Source organism: Mustela erminea, chromosome 11 (genome assembly GCF_009829155.1).
Source record: "Mustela erminea isolate mMusErm1 chromosome 11, mMusErm1.Pri, whole genome shotgun sequence".
In the NCBI taxonomy this organism is placed as follows: domain Eukaryota; kingdom Metazoa; phylum Chordata; class Mammalia; order Carnivora; family Mustelidae; genus Mustela; species Mustela erminea.
Window position 1 is genome coordinate 11,283,760 of NC_045624.1, and position 20,613 is coordinate 11,304,372.

Genomic DNA, 20,613 nt, shown 5'->3' on the forward strand with positions numbered 1-20,613 from the left:
ATGAATTTTGGATTATCCTCCAAGATATGTGTAAGAACAGATGAGGATCAGAGGGCCCTGAAGTGAACAACTCCTAAGGACAAAGAATGACCCGAGGTTAGCAAACTTTTCGAGCTATTAGCACACCAAAGGAAAGATCCAGATGCAATGTAAATAATGTAGAACACAAATAACTCCCAAGAATTTAAACATCCAGCGCTGGAGAATTGGGAAGCTAGAGACCCACCATGACAGATTCTACTTTAGTCAGACCCTTCACAAGAAGGAGTGCCACAGAGAATTCTACAGAGCCTCAGGCTATGCTGGTCAGTGATACTAGGTAATGACTTTAGACTTATTAAATAGGGAAACTGAGAAGTTGTAATTTTATTCATACCCATTGTAGCAGCTGTTAGCTTACAGCATGCTGATATTTCCATGTCTTAAGACTGGGGAAGATGGAAGTTCCCTTCATCAATAGGGGAGAAGCTTATCTGCCTGTGTGAATACCGCTGGAAGCCCATACAGGCTAAATTTCAAACCAGACTGTGGAAAAATAGTTCCAGTCACTTTCATATTCTAATCTGGTTATGTAGCCTATCATCTACACTTAGGAATAGATAAAGGGATGGATGCATATGGGTCCAATTACAGAAAAGTGAAAATGCTGGAAACAGTGATAATTGGACAATACCATGGATTTATAGCAATGAGTGGTGTTAGTTACATTTTAATTTTTTTTTTTTTTTTAGATTTTATTCATTTATTTGACAGACAGAGATCACAAGCAGGCAGAGAGAGAGGTGGGGAAGCAGGCTCCCCACTGAGCAGAGAGGCCAGTGCAGGGCTCCATCCCAGGACCCTGAGATCATGATCTGAGCCCAAGGCAGAGGCCTTAACCCACTGAGCCACCCAGGTGCCCCTACATTTTTAAATGTTATGGAATGGCATAGGCCTGATACAAACTGTGAGGCTTGAAATATAGCCCAGGAAGTATGAGAGTTTCTTCCCCTGTTACGTGCATGATGTAAACATTATCAAGGATGTGATTCAGTGAGAAATTAATAATAGCGACAACAGTTGAGTCCTGCTGTATAATCCAAGCAGGCCTCCCAGAATAAACTTTAATCTATGAAGTCAAATCCAGATACATACTTGGGAATCTGGGGAGGTGAGGTGAGGTGTAGGGGAAATGGCGAAAAATATATGGTATTTTGTTTCTACAAAACTTTGCAAGAGCTTGACATTTTAAAAATATGTATGATCCCAAAGTTACCATATAGTTCAGTCTAGAGGAACATCAGGAAAACACAATCATTACCCTTGAACAATAAATCCTGAGAGGCTATCAAAGCTTGGATTTGGTTACTTGCAGGAAGCTGGGATTTATAAGTTAGAGAAGAGGAACTCTGTATTGAAAGTCCTAAAGTCAATTCCTTAACAAGGCTTAGAACGAACTTACGATGAAAATATCAAATCTTTTGAAAGTAGTAAAGTGGATGTACAAAATATTGAAGCTGCCGATCCACTGAACCCACATGGAGCAGAACGGGAAAGAACATGCAGAGATGCAGCTTCCAGAAACCCAGAGCAAATCCTGAGAACATAAGTCACAAAGTTGGAACCTGGTGTGTCAAGCACCTGATGTCTTTAATCACAGGGTCCTTGACAAGTACATTAAAGGAGCAGCCAAAAACAAAGACATTTTTTTCAACCACAAGCATGAGATTTGCCAAAGTACAACAATCAAATATTATATATTTGGCACACGGTAGGTGTGTAATAACATTTATGGAATAAATGATCCCATGACAGCTATTATAATGTAAATATAACTTAGTGACTCATATCCTGGGAAAATATAGATTCAAAAAATGTGTCATGAATAAGTGAATATTCAAAAGCATGAACGTTCAGTGTGGATAGACTTTTGAATGAGAACCTTAATGTACAGAGGAAAATGCTGGATCATTCAGGCAAGACATAGGATTTGTAATAAGGCAATCACGGAGAAAGAAAACAAAATGGGGAAAGCAGCAATTGTAATAAATGTACAACTGGGGGTGGAAATAAGAGTGTGTTTGTATAAAGCAGTGACTGAGAAGCCTATGAAGACGTGGAAGAGGCCAGCTTTGGTTCCCTAATTGCAATGAAGAGAAAATAGCTTGCAAGTGGCAAAATCCTCATGGCCTCACCAGCAAAAGGGGAAATAACAACATGCATATAAATTACTTATACGGCACCTGCGTGGCTCAGTCAGTTAAGTGTCTGAATCTTGATTTTGCCTCAGGTCATGATCCTAGGTTTGTGGGATTGAGTCACATGTTGGGCTCCATGCTCAGCAGGGAGTCTGGGTAAGATTCTCTCTCTCTCCTGCTCCCTCTGTTCCTCCCTGAGCTCAAGAGCATGCTCTCTCTAAATAAATAAATAAAGTCTTAAAAATTATTTATAGTCACTAAAAAATTGAGTTAAATATTTAATCTCTTTGGCAATTCTAGAAAAGAGATTACCCACTAGGTAGGGACAAATGGATATGCAAATCATCTAAAGATAGATCACTGGATATAGGAGAATGAAGTACCTAATTATCTAATATGTGGGGGATTTGGTTAATTTATGCCGGGTGTTTACACAGTTATCTAAGTTGCTCAACCTTGTCTGTTCCTCATTTACTAGGCTGCTGTGACGTCTTGATCATTTAGCAAGTAGAACCTTTAGCAGGCTTATGGTAATTATGGCAACATTGCTAGGTTGACATGAAGGGAGCAATTAACCCAGATATGGGCTCACTTCTGTAGATGAGCAACTCACCTAGGCTATGGGAGCATAGCTATTTCTCTTTAGGTCGGACAAAGCCCCAATGAAGTTCTTAGGCAAACCGTGGGTTCCCGGTTGAAAAGGGACAGAAGCTTAAGGGGTTAGGACTGCAAGGAGGGGTACCTTCATGATAAAGAAGAGGAAGATGATGATGACCACATTGACCTGTGGGTGGATCCACACGGCCGACCGGCCCAGGCTTTCAGGGTCACCCACATGCTTCACCCACGTGTTGTTGTCAAACAGGGTACTGATGGCTTCACGAGGCATCAGCTGTGAGAGGAGGAAGCAGAAGGGGGAGGTCTCCAAGGATGTCAGGTACTAGCGCTCTGTACAGAACTGCTCCCCCAGTCTCATTGTTTGAGGAACCCTCCTGCTCTTCTTTCGGGGGAGAGGTTCTACCTTTGAGCAAAAGAGCTCAGAAGCCTGAGGAACGTCTGCTGTGGCCCTGCCCTGGCTGAGTCTGGTCTTGTGCTCAGTGACCTGACCCCTCCCACCCCCCAGACTCCTTGGAGCTGACCTCTCCAGCCATGAATTGACCCATTCCTGGCGGAAAGGTGAGTGAGGCAATGATGAAGGTGACTATTCCGGGATACAGCAGGCGGCTGAAAAAGAAACAGATTGGAACCCTGCAAGTTAGCCCCGGGGGACGCCACGCTGAGCCAGCGAGCTGGGCCCACGCAGCCTCAGCTCTTTAAACACACGACATTTTTGTCACCAAAAAGCAACTTTTAAGGGGCAGGCCACGCCCCTTGCTCCCCCCTGTGTGGTATATTGGGCTCCCATATTTCATCCGAGCCACCTAAAGCCAAGGACGGCCTTTGACAAAGATTAAAAGGGAGGGGCTCATGGAGAAAGCAGAATGGAACCGGGTAGGACACAGGAGGGCAGTGACTCACTGCTTCGCCAGAAACTGGCTGAGGGCCTTGTTCTTTCGGACACCGAGCATGACTTGGCGATGCAGGTACACAAACACAGCTCCCAGGAAGCCACAGCAAATCCTGCGGGCGTAAGTTATACAGCAATGGAACCCTCTTCAGGACCGGCCCTCAGCGGGAGACAAATACCAGGCGTCCACCCTCCCTTCCTGCCCTCTTGCCCTCAGCGATGCACACTTAGCCAGGCCTGCCCCCCTCCTTCCAGCCGGGGCCCCTTCCGGCCGCAGCCGCGCCCCGCGTCCGGCTCACCACTCCCAAGCGGCCAAGCCCACTGACCCGATGACGGCGAAGGCTGGGAGCTCCTGCAGATCAAAGGGGAAATCCATTCGGAAATTGGTTCTGAAGAGAGCAGTGATGGTGACTGAGGGACGGAAAGCCAGGCATCACGGTGGGAGCACCACAGAAACCCGGTGCTGGGGGCGGGGGGTGAGCCGGGGATTGGGGGAGGCTGGAGTCCTCCGCTGCGGGTCAGCTCTTTCCTTCCGCCCAGGCTATGACCTAGATCTCTGCCCTATATCCTTGGGCCTTGGGCCCTCTCTCCAAATAATGGCATCCATTCCTTCTCTAAACGGCCCCAAGCACTTCGGTTCCCCAGCCCAGTTCCAGCCGCAGCCCGGGCCGCCCGGCTACCTGCGTCCTTGTTCCACACGGCCAGGACGCGGAAAACAAAGGCGCTGAACGTGGCCGCAAAGAATCCTCGCCAGTAGTTCCGCACCGCAAAGTAGGTAGAGGTGACCTCGATGCTGAACAGCACGCCTGCAGGGGCGTGGGCGTAGTCAGGCGCGGAGGAAAGCGAGCAGCTCTCCCCCACACTCTCCCGCCTGCGGGCCTGAGGTGCTTTTGCTGAAACCCAAGTCGTGAGGGAAGCAGTAGTGGGAAGTGATGGTCTCCTGGAACCTCATGCTCGCAACCATACACTGGCTCCTGCTGGCAGTGGTTTGCAGGCCGGGGATGTGGTCCATCAAAGATACGGGGATGGGGGGCGGTGGGGGGGAGAGAGGGATGGGCTGGGAGGGGGTGGTCCTTAACCCACAAACCAGGAAGATCAGGAGGTCCTCCCTCTCTCTCCCTTAGAAAGTAGGGTTGGGTGGGATTCTCATGTCCACAGTTATGCAAGTTTCTGCAGAGAAGTTAGGACAGAGAACCTTTCCAGAGCAGGTGCTCCACAGAGTTGCCAAGCAGAGCTCGGGATTTATAGGGACTCTCCCTCACGTTCCTCCCATGCGCCATATACCGTAGGGCAAGTTCATAAAAAACAAATAACCAAAATGAACACAAAAAGACTTCATGAGAGGGGCGCCTGGGTGGCTCAGTGGGTTAAAGCCTCTGCCTTCAGATCAGGTCATGATCCCGGGGTCCTGGGATCGAGCCCCACATGGGGCTCTCTGCTCAGTGGGGAGCCTGCTTCCCCTCTCTCTCTGCCTGCCTCTTTGCCTACTTGTGATCTCTGTCCGTCAAATAAATAAATACAATCTTAAAAAAAAACCCAAACAACAAAACTTCATGAGAGCTGATAATACTCGATGTTCCAAGAAAAGAAAGTAGAAGATTCACCCAGAGTTAAAAAAATAAATAAATAAAATAAAAACCTGACTTAAAAGAACCAAACAAGGAGAAAAACCAAGAGGCTAGAAGTTAAAAACGATTTTGCTTAAGAAAAAGGTGAATGAGGGCACCTGGGTGGCTCAGTGGGTTAAAGCCTCTGCCTTCGGCTCAGGTTATGGTCCCAGAGTCCTGGGATCGAGCCCCACATCGGGCTCTCTGCTCAGCAGAGAGCCTGCTTCCTCCTCTCTCTCTGCCTGCCTCTCTGCCTACTTGTGATCTCTGTCTGTCAAATAAATAAATAAATAAAATCTTTAAAAAAAAAAAAAAGGTGAATGAGATAGGAGGAAAGCTAATGGAAAGCCCTAAGCACTACTGTTTCCAAGAGCAGATGGTGGGCTGGAAAAGGAGTTGGTAGATGTAGAGACCAACAGTAGGCGTGGGGAGGGACAAAGTAAGGAACGCTAGGGAGGGCATAAAAACAAAATTCAAGAGACGGCAAAAAAAGTAACCTTTGAACATATTAAGAATAAGGGAGTGGACTTTGATTAGAACCAAAGTAAAAATTGGTGACAAAAGGACCTAGTTACACTTCATCTTTATCAGAAATGAGGAGGAGAAGCCAGGGAACTGAGGCATATCATCAGATAAATGGGGAAGAGCTTGGCCCCATGAGAGGCCATGAGCCAGATGAGGCTTTTCTCCTCCTTTCTGCCCATGGTGGACAGTTGCTGGCCTGCCTGAGACCCCCACCAGCTCCCCTCTACCCCTTCAGGGAGCATCTCACACCCCAGCCACTTTTTCTCCCTGTTCTGTACTCCAAGTTACAGTTCTCATATTCCTCAAGAGTCCCCCCTCTATTTCACAGTCACAGGAAGTTACTTGCAGCATGGGGGTGGGGGGTGGTGGTGGCCCAACCGTTACCCTCTCGTCTAGTAGCTGCAGCACTTGGCCGAAGGGCATTCCCAGCAGCCCTCATCAAGTAGAAAAGGCCCCTCTCATTACCTTCCTGTCTCAGAGTTTGGGACTTTTTGGGCACTTGCCACTTGCAGACAGAGTGATTTGTTTCCATCTCAGAGTTCTCTGCAGGATCAAAAATTCCTTGGAACCCCCCACCTAACTAATCCCATGCCTGGTACATTATCAAGCCTTAGTGCCTGTTCTGTGTGTGAACCGTGAGGAGAGGATGGGAAGGAAAGAGAACAAGAGAGAACAGAACGGGTGAAATTTCAGAAAACGGAGCGAGGGACGGCGGAATTGGGGGCAGAGAGAGCTGCCAGCCACCCCTTCTGCCCCTGCTCCTCAAATCACATCAGGTGAGGCATCTGTGTCCTCCGGCTAAAAGGACGATTTGACACAGTGGGGAAGCAGGTGGGGCAAGTCTCTCCTTTTCTTGAGTAGTAATAAAACCAAACCAGCTTTGATTTGCTGGGGGTATAAGCTATCCAACTTATGCATATTTTACAACCATTTTTTTTGAAACCCTAGGCTAGATTTTCTTTCCTACGAGGTGGTTCTGGGATGCTTTCCCTAGCAGTCTGTCACTGTATCCTCAGGAATGAGAACTGATTTTAATATTCGTCGGAGCCAAACAGAAAAAATGTGCTTCTAAAAGCAAACAAAGCCTTACAAACACAAACAGCTTTTGGAAACTCTCTAGTGTCTAAGGTTCTGGAGTTGGCTCTCTCCTGGCACCCTGGATGTTCTCTGTGCCCCTGCTCTGGCTCCTTTGCCTCCGCCCAGGCTAGGGCCTTCCTTGCCTTGGTGTCCTGTCCTTGCTACTCACAGACGCACTCTCTTAGCTCCATTTATGCCCACGGCTTCAAGTGCCGCCTCCGTGCTACTGGGTCGCAGAGTGATGTTTCCAGCTCGGTTCCTGCACTTCAAACTCACCCATCTGGCTGCCTATTTGGTATCACTTGGATCTGCCACAGGAACTTCAAACTCAACCAACTACAGTAAAACGGGGGGCAGCTGGGAGGCTCAGCTGGTAAAGCATCTGACTCTGGACTCTCGGTTTCGGGTCAGGTCATGATCTCGTGGGTGGAGGGATGGAGCTGAGGGCTCAGCAGGGAGTCTGCCTGAAGGTTCTCTCCCTCTGCCCCTCCCCCCTCCCCTCTCTCCTTCGTCAAAATAAATAAACAAATCTCTCTTTTTTAAAAAAAATAAAGTAAAATTGATCAACTCCTCCAGACCTGTTTCACTTCCTCTATTCCTTGTTTGGCTTACTAGCACCACTGGCCATCCAGTTTTCTTCAAAATGAACTTTGGGAACTGGCCCCAATTCCTCTTCCTCTCTCATCGTTTATAAAACCTTGCACAAAATCAGCCTCCAGGTCCGTCAATTTGACTTCTTATCACTCCGAGTGTATCATCCCCTTCTCTCTGTCTCTCCTCCGCCCCCATCCAGTTCACTCTCTCAGCATCTAGCAGTAGGGCTACAATAGTCTTCTTGTTAATCTCAGATGAATCCTGTTAATCCACGGCCAGTTCTATTCCGCACACTTTTGCCAAAGGGATCGGAGGAACGTGCAGTTTGACATGTCACTTCCTTGTTCAGAATTCTTCTGTGGCTCCCCTTCGCCCATGACCGAATCTCCCAAAGTCCATCTGTGAGATACTAGGAGCCTCATGAGAAGTTCCTCGCTAAAGGGGTTCTGTGGGAAACGCTGTGTTTGAGCCAGAGTTTGCATGGTCGCAATGCCTGCCGGCAGAGCCAATATTCTGGTCACTTCTCCAGTCGGTCTGTTTAACATAGCATCTTCCAACTTATTTGACCTTGGGGCCCTTTCACCTGTTATATCTATTAACGCCGTGGAGAACTATGTTCTGTAAAACACATTTGGACAAAGTCTAGCCTGGAGGACAGAATCTATGTTCTTGTGTGTGGCCGCTGAGGACCCTCACGATGCAGCCTCCTAAGTTCCCCTGCATCCTCTAGCGATTCTCTCATCTCCTGTGATTAGAGCCCCCAGATCGCGACTATGCGATGCCGTTTCTTCTGTCCGGAGCGCCCTGTCTTCACAGCCTTCTTTGCCCTTTGCCCAAGAGGCCCTGGAGACACGTCTTTGAGTGGGCTAGAGGACCGGTCTGTCTGCCTGGCCACCCTCTCAGCTGGGAGCGCCTGGGAGCACAGCACCCAGAGCACAGGTGATGGAAGCAAAAGGGTGTTTGCCGTTTTAGCGGAATGTGGAAGCGGACTTTTTGCAGTGGTGTAAGGAATTAAGAGTTGGCTACATAGCAAATAAATTACCTTATTACTAATTGTTTTTCTTTCAGGATTATTCTATGATCATTAAAAAAAAGGAAAACAATCAAATAAAACTACCTGCCAGGACATTTATTACTTGTACTCAATATAAACATCCTGAAAATGGCACCTCAACTTTTTAGTCCTGAACCTTTTCTCACATCAAGAGGCGTGTTTTATCTGTAACTCTCTTATCTTTCCTATAGTCTCCACTGAAGTCTCCAAGAGAACCTTCCTCATTCATCCTAGAAATTCCAGTTTTATGCAAACAAAACAAAACAAAACAAAAAACCCCAAACCCAGATTCTCTTCATTTTAAAAGAATCTGGCTAATTAAAACCAAAATTTAAAAAGTCTTTCTGTCTGAAAATGTTGTTTAGATCTTCTGGATTTGTAAGGCAAAAAGAGTAAGGAAAGGTGAAAGTGGGAATAAATGTAAGTGTGTAATGTCTAACCTGTACAGAAATTCAGACACACCCCTCACTCAGGGGGCCTAGTGACTTCAATGACAAGAGCCAGAGTGCAGAGGATGCTAGCTGATGTGATCTCCTTGAGCGGTGTGGGCTGCTGTAGTGTCAGGATAAGCGAGCAGGACGCACTTCCATTCACTCTGAATGCTTATCCCTACGTCATTCCTGAGCCAGGCCCTGTTAGCTACCTGGACACTCCTCTACGAAGGCACTGATGACATTGTCATGATTGAAGAGATAGCTCTCACAGCAGGTGTGTGGAAGAAGCATAGGCTTTTCCAGCAATTTTGTTCCCCCAGTTGTCAGCTGGGTGTCCTTTTTATCACCAATGACCCGAGGAATGATCCATGTAGTCCCACTGCGTCAATCCCATTACAACGCACACCGAGTCGTAAACAAACAGGTACAGCTGCTCTCCCTGTCCGGACCCCTTTGTCGCGTTCCAGGACACAGGTGACAGTCCGAAAAGCCACCCTTGGCCTTCCACATGCAGAAGGAGCTAATGTCAGCTTTAAGCTACTCTCAGGGAGCTACAGGGTTTAACTCCCATCTTTAGCCCTCATGAAAGCTGGCCGTGGGTCTAAGTAAGGCCCACCTACACACCCGTGTCCTAATAACACGCACAAATGGAAGTTTTTCCTGGGAGAACAAACTACGGAGAGTCCCCTGGTAGAAGACGTAGTTGTAAATGGAGGGCAAACACGCCCAACCATATCGACAGGCTTTAAGACAAGGACGGAACCAGGGGGGCTGCTTGGGTTTTCATTCCTGCCTCTCCCACTCGCTCAAGTCCCTTACCCTCCCTGTGATCAGTTTTCTCCTTCCTCTCCTCTGCACTGTGGCTCTCATGTGGCTTTTAGCAGGAGTGAATGTAGAGAGACACTTAGAATGTCACTAGCACATAGTAAATGCTCAGTAAAAGTTCGCTATTCTTGCCATACTTTCGTTTTAACTGGCAATACTGCATTTGGGGATGCTGACAAAACCTGGCTGGAGAGAGCCAGCCTGGGCAGCGGACTGATGTAGGAGGGGGTGAATCACTTGCCTCCAAGTGGCGTCCCAAAACAACAGCCGACTCCTACCGCACAGCCCACCGTCAGCATGTCAGTGTAATAGTACGGCTGCTACTAGGGGAGAGACAGACAGACAGACAGATGGGAGGGGCAGGGGAGGGGGCCAGAGAGGAATGGAGAACAAGCAAGGGTGGGGAATAAGGCAGAAGGGGAGGCTTAAGTCACAGGGAATCAGAGTGGCCCCCTCCTCCCCAGTGATTCCCAGGCCAAGTGAAACTCAGTTAGTTTGGCAAACAGGAAGTGACCTCATAGCGCAAGTCCAAACACAGAAAATGAAATCAAAGATAACTATGTGGAAGGCACGTCAGGCAATAAGTGCTCATCAGAGAGGGGCTGGAGATGGGGACGGCCCAGGGCAAGAAGTGTCAGTAGCAAGAGAAACAGAAAGGACTCCGGACAGTACCAATAAAGCCTGCATAAACCAGCCGCCAGCCACAAAGGAACACACAGCCCTCTACACAGTAGAGGGTGCCTGCAAGCCAGGGGCTGCGATCTGGGTCACTCCTTGAATGCCCACCCGCTAGTCCCGTTGGCGAGCACCCTCTCCACCCCAAAGGTTAGGCAGCCACTCCAACCCCCTTCCAAGTCGTGCTCGGGGAACGGGGTAGGGAGGAAGTGGGACTTGCCTCCAATAGGGGCTGCAAAGCAGCATCCCACGCCCACCGCACAGGCCGACACCAGGAGATCAAGCTGCCCAGACACGGTCTGCAACAGAGAAGCACGCAGGGCGAGGAGAGTGGAGCGCTGCGGCTGGCAGCAGTGTTCACGAGGGATGGGGTGGGGGCAGGGAGACCAAGGGACAGGGGCAGACAGGAGGGCAGCAGAGGAACTGGCCAGGGTGCAGGTCTGGAGCAGGGGTGTGGATCAAGAAGGGAGGGGTGTCTTGGGGGTGGCAACAGGTGGCTGGGGTAGGTGGGTGGGGGTGTGTGTGAAGAGGGTAAGGGAGCGTGGGTTAGCGCAGTGCCCCACAGCAGCATCGCGTCCAGCCCAGCACAGACAGCCCTCCCCAGGCCCCGAACACACACAGCCCTTCCCTCATTTTACTTTCTCAACCTTACCTCATAGACTCCACAGAACATCGACATGAACCTGCTGAGGACAGCAGCACAGATGCTGGCGATGTGGACAAAAGGGCCCTGAGAGAGAGAAGGAGTGGACAGGTCAGGGGCTGGGGGTCCGGATAGGAGATTTGTGTCTCCAGGCACTGAGCAGGGTGCCCAAAATACAGTAGTGAGCAAGACAGAGGGTGTGCCCTCGGGATCTACAATCCAGAGAGGAAGGGGTGGGGTGGACCAGCATCTCGGGGAAGCTCTGGGGACAGAAGAGGAGGGAGGGTGAGGGGAGGAGGAGGCAGGGCAGACGAGGGTGCAGTGGGGGACTAGAGAGGGCACTCAGCCGTCACAGCTGAGCAGTATCTCCCTGAGAGGGGGCTGGGAGCCACATGCATGTCAGGAGCAACAGAGAACAGCAGGGGCAGGAGCCTTGGTACAGGAACAGCTTGTGTGGCTGAGGAACAGGAAGAGCTCGTCACCCAAACACAGTGAACGAAGGGCAGCTTGAGAGGACCAGAGACCAGAGAGAAGCCAGATCAGCACAGGTCTCCTAGGCCCCAGTAAGAAGTTGGGGTTTTATTGTGAGAGGACTGGGCAGCCATTACAAGTTCCGAAGCAGACGTCAGCCAGTACTGATTGCTTTTTGAAAAGACGACTCTGGCTGCCATGTGGATCCCCGACTGTAGCAGGGCAAGAATGCACAGCAGCGGAACCTTGGAAAAAGCACAGCCTTTTTCTGGGTCTCAGCTTCCACATATTAAAACAAGGAAACTGGTGCTCAACTGGGGGAGACTCTCTATTCCCTCCAACCCCAGGGACATTTGCCAGTGTCTGGAGTTATTCTGATTGTCAAAACTGGGGGGGGGGGCACTCCTGGCATCTAGGAAGTAGAGGCCACGGGTGCTGCTAACCTCCTACAATGCACAGGGCAGCCCCTCAGAACCAAGAATTACCCAGCCCCAAATGTCCACAGTGGCCAGGCTGGAGGCTCCACTCTAAGTCCCTACCAGCTCAGACAGGTCTGTCATTCTGCGTCAGGACTAGGAACTTCCTGAGTATTGATTTCCTTCCCCGGTGCCCCTTGGCACTGCCTCTTCCTGTGCCCGGGGCTCCCTCTGGGCTCAGTGCTGCCCTCTGCTGGAGAACCAGCGGACCTACCTCCTTCCCCACAGGAATGCCACTGCCCAGCCCCGCAGTCAAGGCCACAACCTTGGCCACAAAGGCCTTGAGGGTGAGATATTCCTTCAGGATCACCCCACGGAGTATCGTCTTCATTTCAGGGATTCCAGAGCCTAGAAGGGTCAAAGAATGATTATGCGCAGCTTCCAGCAAGAGTTTCAAAGGGAGAGGAATGGCCAGACAGTGGACTTGGCGATGGGGGTGGGGGGGGGGCGACGGCAGAGTAGGGGAAAGGGTTGTCAGGAGGGCTGGCAGGAGGAGAGAGTGGACTGGAAAGGTCTGGAGGCCAGTGAGACTGTGCTGACGACATGGCGCGGGGAGGACGGGGTCAGCGCTCACCAACAGCCTGGGGAGAGATGAGGTGGCAGAAGAGGGCGCTGAAGAGGATGAGAGTGAGCGGGAAGGTGACCCAGACCAGGTACTGCAGAGGCAGGCTGGGCTGCATCTGGTAATAGCTCCACTTGTAGGCTGCAGAGACACGAGCCTGGGTTCAGTCCCAGGGTGGCGGGGATGTGGCCGCTCCCGCACGGCCGCAGCGCACCGATGTGCCGTGAACGTCCTCATGCCCCGACCATGCTGCCAACCCCACTCGAGCAGGCACACTGTTAGCAACTGTGCCGGTTGGCCCAGAACTGAGGGGTGCCTGGGACTCGGGGTGGGCAGTGCTCAAACCAAAAAAGTCCTGGGAAAATGGGGGTGAGTTGGTCACCGAATTAGAGGGGCACCGTCAGCTTGGCTGGTAGCAGGCGAAGGGGCAGGAGAAATGGATCTGGGTCCAGGTCTGGTCTTAGCCTGGGCCAGATCTCCTCTGGGCAACACCCGCCTCCCCGAACACCCAACTTGTCCTAGGCAGGAACTCAAGAAATAGCCGTCGTGAGGGAGAGGCTGAAGGGCCACGGTGAACCTACCCTGAAGGGTTTTGGCACTGACATAGTCCATGCTCCAGCTAACCAGAGCCATAAGCAGTCCCAGGAGCACCAGAAAGATCCAGTCTTCTCCTAATTTTCTTCTCATCACATGTCCCAGGCGGTGGACACAGCCTGAGAAGAGGGAAGGGAAAGGAGAGCGGCCATCCGGTCCCCACCGTGGGCTCTGACCGAGGCCGGCAGAGGAGAGCGGCCATCCGGTCCCCACCGTGGGCTCTGCCCGAGGCCGGCAGAGGAGAGCGGCCATCCGGTCCCCACCGTGGGCTCTGCCCGAGGCCGGCAGAGGAGAGTGGCCATCCGGTCCCCACCGTGGGCTCTGACCGAGGACTGGCCTGGAAGAGCGGCCATCCGGTCCCCACCGTGGGCTCTGACCGAGGACTGGCCAGGAAGAGCGGCCATCCGGTCCCCACCGTGGGCTCTGACCGAGGCCGGCAGAGGAGAGCGGCCATCCGGTGCCCACCGTGGGCTCTGCCCGAGGCCGGCAGAGGAGAGCGGCCATCCGGTCCCCACCGTGGGCTCTGACCGAGGCCGGCAGAGGAGAGCGGCCATCCGGTGCCCACCGTGGGCTCTGACCGAGGCCGGCAGAGGAGAGTGGCCATCCGGTCCCCACCGTGGGCTCTGACCGAGGACTGGCCTGGAAGAGCGGCCATCCGGTGCCCACCGTGGGCTCTGACCGAGGCCGGCAGAGGAGAGTGGCCATCCGGTGCCCACCATGGGCTCTGACCGAGGACTGGCCTGGAAGAGCGGCCATCCGGTTCCCACCGTGGGCTCTGACCGAGGACTGGCCTGGAAGAGCGGGGCCCCCAGGGTCTTGCTGTCTGGGCCATTCAGCAAGCTTCTATTCACCTCTCTGCCAGCTGTGCCCCGTCCCTTCCAAAGGCACCCAGTCCAATTCCCCTTGGGATACTTGAATGCCTTCTAAAACTCTTGCTTCCTGGGGGGCGAGGGGGAGAGTAGGGAATAAGGCAAAGCCAGAGGAGACAGGGAGGGAAGCCTTTCTTTGTTGCTAGGAGGAGGGTGGCTAGGGGGAGGGTGCAGGGCGGGAACTTCCCAGTGATTCTTAGTCCCTGTACTTCCTTGCACTCCAGATGCCTTTAGCCTGCAGCCCATCACCTTGACATTTAGAAGAGTGGTCCTCGTCCTTGCTGTCCACGCTCTCCCTGGAGCCCGTCTTCTTGGGCATCCTTGTGTCCTGCTCCTTGTCTGAGAATTGCTGTTTGTAATGGCCATAAATCTGGACACAGAGAGAATGGGAAAGGTCTGTTTTGCTGGAGGTAGAAGAAATAGGTAAGAGGGAAGTGCTGAGACCTGCCGGGAAAACAGCTTTTTAAACTCCTGGGTGTTGAGGGCCTGGCATAGGACCCTTTTGTGGCAGAACCCGCCCTGAGCTCTCTGCATGCTTCTACTCTTACCTACCCGTCCATCCTCACCCTCTCTCTGTCCGCGCCCATCTTGGTCAAGGGAGGCCTTCAAGGAGGCCAAGTCCTACTCTGCAGTAGAGACACAGGAACTCTGCTAAGACTGGACATCCGTGTCAATGAGGTGTTTTGTTCCAGCTTACGGTGCTTCAGCCCCTGTCTCTCTACCATCCTAGCTACCCCCTTCCTTCCTAGGAATCCTCACATGGACTCATGAGGACAGACAAGAAGGTGCCTCTTGGTTTTTCCATCTTGGTGTGTCTGGCCTTTCTTGAGGCCCCTCAGATGCTCTGCCAAGCTCAGAGAAAGCCCATCCACCTTGCCTCCCTGTGCTCATGTGCACAAACAGGAGCCAGTCCTGGTAAGGGACTCCCTGGACCAGGATAACTAGGTGCTCACTAAGTGTGGGGAGGGCAGAGCGGCACCCCTCTGATCTGGTAGGCCTCTGCTCTCATCGCTGTGCAGAGCATGTGTGTTTGGGGCAGGGGGAGCAAGGGCTCTCACTGCTTTTAGTCTGTCCTTCCCCGGCTGTACTAGGTCTGTGCTCCGAGGCCAGGGTCAGGCCAGGCCATGTTGCTGGTTCTGGGAGGGCCTGGGTAAGAGAGATCTGATTTCACAATATGAGTGGCAGGGTTTACGCCCCAGTTCTGGACAGGCGCACACTAACGGCCCCGGCTCACGGCTGTTTCATCTCCTGGGATGAGGTTAGTGACTGAGGGAGACAGTGTGTCCCTCCCTGTCCCACCTGGCCTCAGAGGGCAGACACTACCCGAGCAGCTTAGGGCACGTCCCTCTCCTGCTGTCTCGGCGGCCTCTGGTCCTAGGCTGGTGGAGGTGAGGGACGGGGTCCTCCAAAGCAAACCCTGGCTGGGAAACACCGAAAAGAGCCAGATCAGAGCCAGCTGGTTCAGGGCTGAGCACGGCATCAAAGCAGGTCTGGGGAGGGAAAGGACGACCGGAGTCTGAAGGGGATGCTGCGTCTGGGCGTCACGGACAAAAGCACCAGTGTGTGGAGCAGGGAGGCCGGGCCTGGGAAGGACAGCTGAAGCCATGTCGGCAAAATCCTGCTCATTGTTGCAGCTGGGTAAGGGGTGCTTTGGGGATTCATCATATGGGTCTATTTTTAAGTTTGAAATTTTCCATAATAAAAATTAAACAGAGGAAAACTGAAGTCCAAACCCCTTGTCTTTGCTTTCAAGCCAACTCTACTTCCCAAATTAATTTACCAGTCCTTTCCCGCATAAAGCTCCATGTTAATCTGCCTGGTTTCCTCACTGTCACTCTCCCCACCCAGGTAGCTTGGTGAACCGGTGAGAGGAGCCCGAGGCCATGCGCGGGGTCTTTCTGTCCCATCCCATCCTGTGTTCCAAGGCCGGAGCAGGCTCCAGCTTCCCTAGGAAGCGCCCTCCCTTCCACTCACATTCCAGCCTCCTCTGACTTGGTGTCCCCATCCCCCCGCTGCCGCCTTTCCCCAGGGTTGCCTCATGCTGGGGACTAAGGCTGCAGCGTGAATCTTACAGACTTGTGGCCCCCAATGCTGAGATCACCCGTGAAGTCCCCCTCAGGTCCCCACCCTGTCTAGATCCCCCTAATCGCTCCTGGACCTATCTTTAGCTAAAACACCTTTCAAGTCTGGCTTCCTGGTCCTGACAGGATCCATCCTGATACTCTGCAACCGCCTTTCCTCACTGACCCTCACTTCCCTGTGGATCCAGGGCAACCTCAGAAGCCTCCCTGTGGCTGCGCCCTCCCATTTCCCCTTTCTAGATGTCTGCGACGCACCACTCCCCACTCCTGGGCACGGAGGTTATTCCTGGATATTCCTGGGCACTCCCAATCCCCTCTCCCCAGGAACATGCACCTCTACCTTCCCAGGCCCCTACCGATGCATAGGTTCTTATCTGATCAACCCTTCCCACCTAAAAGTTTGATTGCGTTTCTTCTGCTCCTGTTGACCCCGGTGTATCTTTGATCACTCACAAGCAATCCAGTTAGTTTCCTCTGCTTCTCTTAGCACCTTCCTTCTGCCTTCTCAGCAGTGTTTGTGCGTGTTCTGCTGAGGGTCAGGAGGGAGAGCTCTGGCGGTGTCTGCATTGGGGTGAGGGTGTAAGGCACAGCTTGCACACACAGGGGTGTGGGTTCCCATGCCTGTCACTCCACGCACGTTATGTAAGCACGAGCTAGTCCAGCATGCGTCGCTGTGCCGGTGCCCCAGGATTCGGGTGTTCCGTTAGTCAGGGTTATATAAAACTGCATGGGTCTCTAAGTGCATGCTTGGCTGAGCTTGGCCCTTTGAAGGATTTTCGTATTTCGAACACATTACCATGTACTTTTTTAAGTTAAAAGATGAACCCTTTTGCCTCTTTTCACCTAATTCCTAATTTCCCCCAATCCATCACACAACTATCTCCTGGATTCCACCACCCTTCGCCCGCAGGACTTTACCTGTGTGGGGCGGGTGTTGGCACGGGGGCCTGCATCCCTCCGGAGCCTGTGCTGAAGGGCCCCGTTCTCGGAGGGCAGTCCGTAGCTGGTGCAGTGTTCGAAGGGCATATACTGGTACTGGGGAGCACTACCCCACCAGCTCTGTTCGCCCCCACGCCGCAGGGACCCAGCTGGCTCCATGCTCCCTCCCTGGGCCGGGCCTTGGCCTGCTTGCCCCCGTCCTCCCCCCGGTACAGCTCCTTAAGCCTGTCCTCTTGCCTGTCCCCAAGGCGTCTGGGGCAGCATGCCCACCCCCAGCTATTTATAGGCATCTCTCTGTCACATGACCCCCCCCCCCCCCCACTGCCACATCTGATCTGCTTGGGGTCGAAGCAGGTGTGAGAGCAGTATGGGGGAGGGGCTGGGAGGAGAACCTGAGGGACAGCCCCACAGGGAATTCCCTCAGCAGGGCCAGCAGCACTGTCCCCCTCTGTAGCCACAAGGAGGCTTCCAGCCCCAAGGCACTGGGCCCTCTCTAAATATTGCTCAGACCAGGACAGACCGCAGCTCAGCAGCTCTCCAACCTGTGTGCTCCCAGGGAGTGGCAGACCTGCACCCTCTTCCACGCGTGGAGAGGTGAGGGATGGCCGCTGGAGTGACTCTAACGTCTGGGAACACGGGAGGGTAACTCACCGGAGAGAGTAACTGGTGCCTTTCTGCCATCTTTTCCTGTGGGGCTGCTCCCAGCTCAGTATCTTCCCAAGACTGAGTCCTCATCTGTTGGACCAGCTCTCCCAAGCCATCCGATTTTCAGTTTTCTCCTCCAGCTGTGTTATTTCTATCTGCCAGATGCTGCTAATACTGCTTTGGTGTCATCCCCTTGACCCCACCCTTATTACCCACTGGGTGTGGGAAGCAGGGGTAACAGCCATGGATTCTGGCCTTTCTCCCACTTCCCAGACAGATATGTCAATCACACCAGAAGTCTGGACTCTTCACGGAGGGACTGAGCTTCTACTTAGACTGTGGAGCACCTGCCTAGGTCTATCAGGGCAGGTTAGATAACAGGGGAGAAGGGGAAGTAGGCCAGAGGCGTGCAGGAGGCCGGACTGGGGGGGGGGCAGGGAGTAAGTTTATCTCATCATGAGTCCCACAAACATAAAAGATGACGGGGAAGTACTCTGCTCTTCTTCCCTTTTCCGATCAATAAACAGATTTTGGCCAAGGCCAAACTACTTTATCTGCTGTCACTTTTTTTAAAAACTGATTTTCCTAGGACATTCCTTCCCCTGTGAACTCTTCACCTTAGAAGAAGTTACAAACACGAGCCAATGTATAGTTTAGAATCTGTCACCAAGTAGGATCTGCCCCAGAATATTCCAAGTTCAGGGACAGCAGAATAGGGACACCAATCATCTGGTCTAGTTAAATCTCGATCTCAGCTAACTGAATCTGCCCAAAGCAGGTGAGACAGATGCTGTTAAAAGCAGGTTGTCTGGGGCACGAGGCTGGCTCACCTGATGGGAGGATAGGACTCCTGATCTTGGGGGTGTAAGTCGGGCCCCGTGTTGAGTATAGAGATTACTTACGTAAATAAAATTTTTTTTTTTTAAATAGAAGCATGTTTTCTAACATAAATCCTAGAGCTTGAAGGCCTATAATCCACCAGCAATGATTAAAAACACATGACAATTTGAGGGACTTGAAGGCTGTGAATTTCCCCTTCTCTCTGGGCAGAAGGAACATCTAAGTGTGAGGTATAAAATGAAAGGAATATTTCTTAATAAGGACAGTACAGTGCCAAGGTGAAGGTGGATTCTTTGGGGGGTTTCAGAAACGGAAAAGACTGTCACCTGCTTGTGGGGCATGGCTCTCCTGAAGGGAGCCAGTTTTTACAAGGACATCAATATCCCCGAGAACACAATTACTATTTCTTTACTACTCCTTAGAAAATCAGGACCTGGTTACAGATTCCAAGATTTGAAGGCCGGTGGGACCAGGAAAATCCTCACTCCACCAAACCAAGTAGAAATGCCAGCTGTAATGCTAAAGACCAGCTCCTGAAATTGGGAGGGTCGAGGAAACGTACAGCGGCTAACGCTAGAGAGTAAGGACTTGTAACTATCTTGAGTTTGACATCACAAAGAGTTAAAAATCTCATGGGCTACCATCCTTTGAGAACAAGAGAATAAAATGTAAACTATGACTTCCCTCCACCCAACAACTCCCAGGGACCGGTGCTTAGGGTCTTATTTGGAAGATGGGTTTCTGGGGAGTTCTGTGAAAAGCTCCGAAATCTGGAAACAAACTTGTAAGCATGCATGTATTCTATTAGGTATGTATATTGTGTAAGGTAAGTATTCTTCTGATATTTTGATTTTCTTGAGGTCCATGATACCAAATAAAACCTAGAGGCTTCTGGAATTGCTAATGGAAGGAAGGTTGTAAAAAATAACCATACGGAACACGTGTGGAGGGGAAAATGTGTGTTGGGAGTATAGGTGGGTGTGATCGAGCCAGCCCCTTGGCATTCCATCGATTTAAGCATGAACTTTCTGGGTTACACCCTTGTTTCCAGACCTCTTCAAATCTGGTCCCCCAGCCCACTGGACAACACACCATTACTCTTTTAAGGGCTTCTGGCTGTCACTTTCCCTCTGCACATCCAATCTGGCACCTGGACCACCTCCTTCCTAGTGTCACCTAGGCAACAGTGACCCCCTCACCCCACACTTTCTCTCTAGATGTACTCACTGGTAGTCATTTCTCCTCTGCTCCCCATTGGACCCTGCCCCACAGATCTTGACAAATCCTTGGTCCCTTCCAAGGCCTACAGAAGGCCTTCCTGATAGCCCTGGACAGTTCTCTCTCTCCCCCTTCTGGTTTTTCAAACATGATACACTTTTTGCCTACTCTCTACCTAGCTGGCACAAAGATGTAATAGTCTTTGGTCTCAGGCTCATTCTCCCAGTTCAGTGGGAGAAAATCTTTCTTCCCCAAAAAGTGAGGGGGGGGGGAAAAAAAATCTCATGCTAGGAAGCCCCAAACACAATACTGTTAGCAAGAAGCATACACTCAAGGTCACATTTTCACATCCTGACCTCAGTTTCTACAGAAAGGCAGTAACTTGGGGGGTTCCGGTAATAAAAGAAAACTCACCAGGGTCTGCCCCGAGAGTAAGCGCGGAGTATGAAGGCGTCACAGAACTGAAACTCACTGTGGCAGAGCCTCAAGTGTTTGTAGTGCGCTAACCCCTGCTAACACCACGTTGTGAGCTTGCCTCATGTTTTCAATCCTCACAGGGACCTTCTGAGAGAGAAGTAATTTTCCTCCTTCTTAGCTAAGGGAAACTGAGGCTCCATGAGCTTAGGTATCTTAGCCAAGGTCTCCAGTATCTCAAGAGGTTTGGGCCAGCTTTCAAAACCTATTTAAGTCTAGAGTTCGTGGCCTTAAAGCTACATTTCTTCCTTTTTTTGTGTATTTGAAGTCTTTGAGCCTCATTTCCTTCTGGAAAAAACAAAACAAGACAAAACAAAACAACGACT

At 51.5% G+C, this 20,613-nt stretch overlaps 1 protein-coding gene across 2 annotated transcripts in view; it reads right to left on the reverse strand.

Moving 5' to 3' along the window:
- Positions 1-17,371, reverse strand: part of CLCN1 (chloride voltage-gated channel 1) — a 31,715-nt gene extending 14,344 nt beyond the window's left edge. The window contains exons 1-12 of one of the 2 annotated variants that reach the window (XM_032304910.1): positions 17,090-17,371; positions 14,340-14,460; positions 13,209-13,340; positions 12,640-12,768; positions 12,280-12,413; positions 11,128-11,205; positions 10,042-10,120; positions 4,365-4,490; positions 4,011-4,095; positions 3,696-3,797; positions 3,317-3,401; positions 2,920-3,069 (exon numbers count right to left, since the gene is read on the reverse strand). In XM_032304910.1, the coding sequence (XP_032160801.1) occupies positions 2,920-3,069; positions 3,317-3,401; positions 3,696-3,797; positions 4,011-4,095; positions 4,365-4,490; positions 10,042-10,120; positions 11,128-11,205; positions 12,280-12,413; positions 12,640-12,768; positions 13,209-13,340; positions 14,340-14,460; positions 17,090-17,269 (1,401 nt within the window). In that variant the 5' untranslated portion in view covers positions 17,270-17,371. Of the gene's footprint in view, positions 1-2,919; positions 3,070-3,316; positions 3,402-3,695; positions 3,798-4,010; positions 4,096-4,364; positions 4,491-10,041; positions 10,121-10,695; positions 10,775-11,127; positions 11,206-12,279; positions 12,414-12,639; positions 12,769-13,208; positions 13,341-14,339; positions 14,461-17,089 lie in introns of both variants that reach the window. The other variant, XM_032304911.1, reaches the window with a different exon arrangement.
- Positions 17,372-20,613: the final 3,242 nt, after the last annotated feature.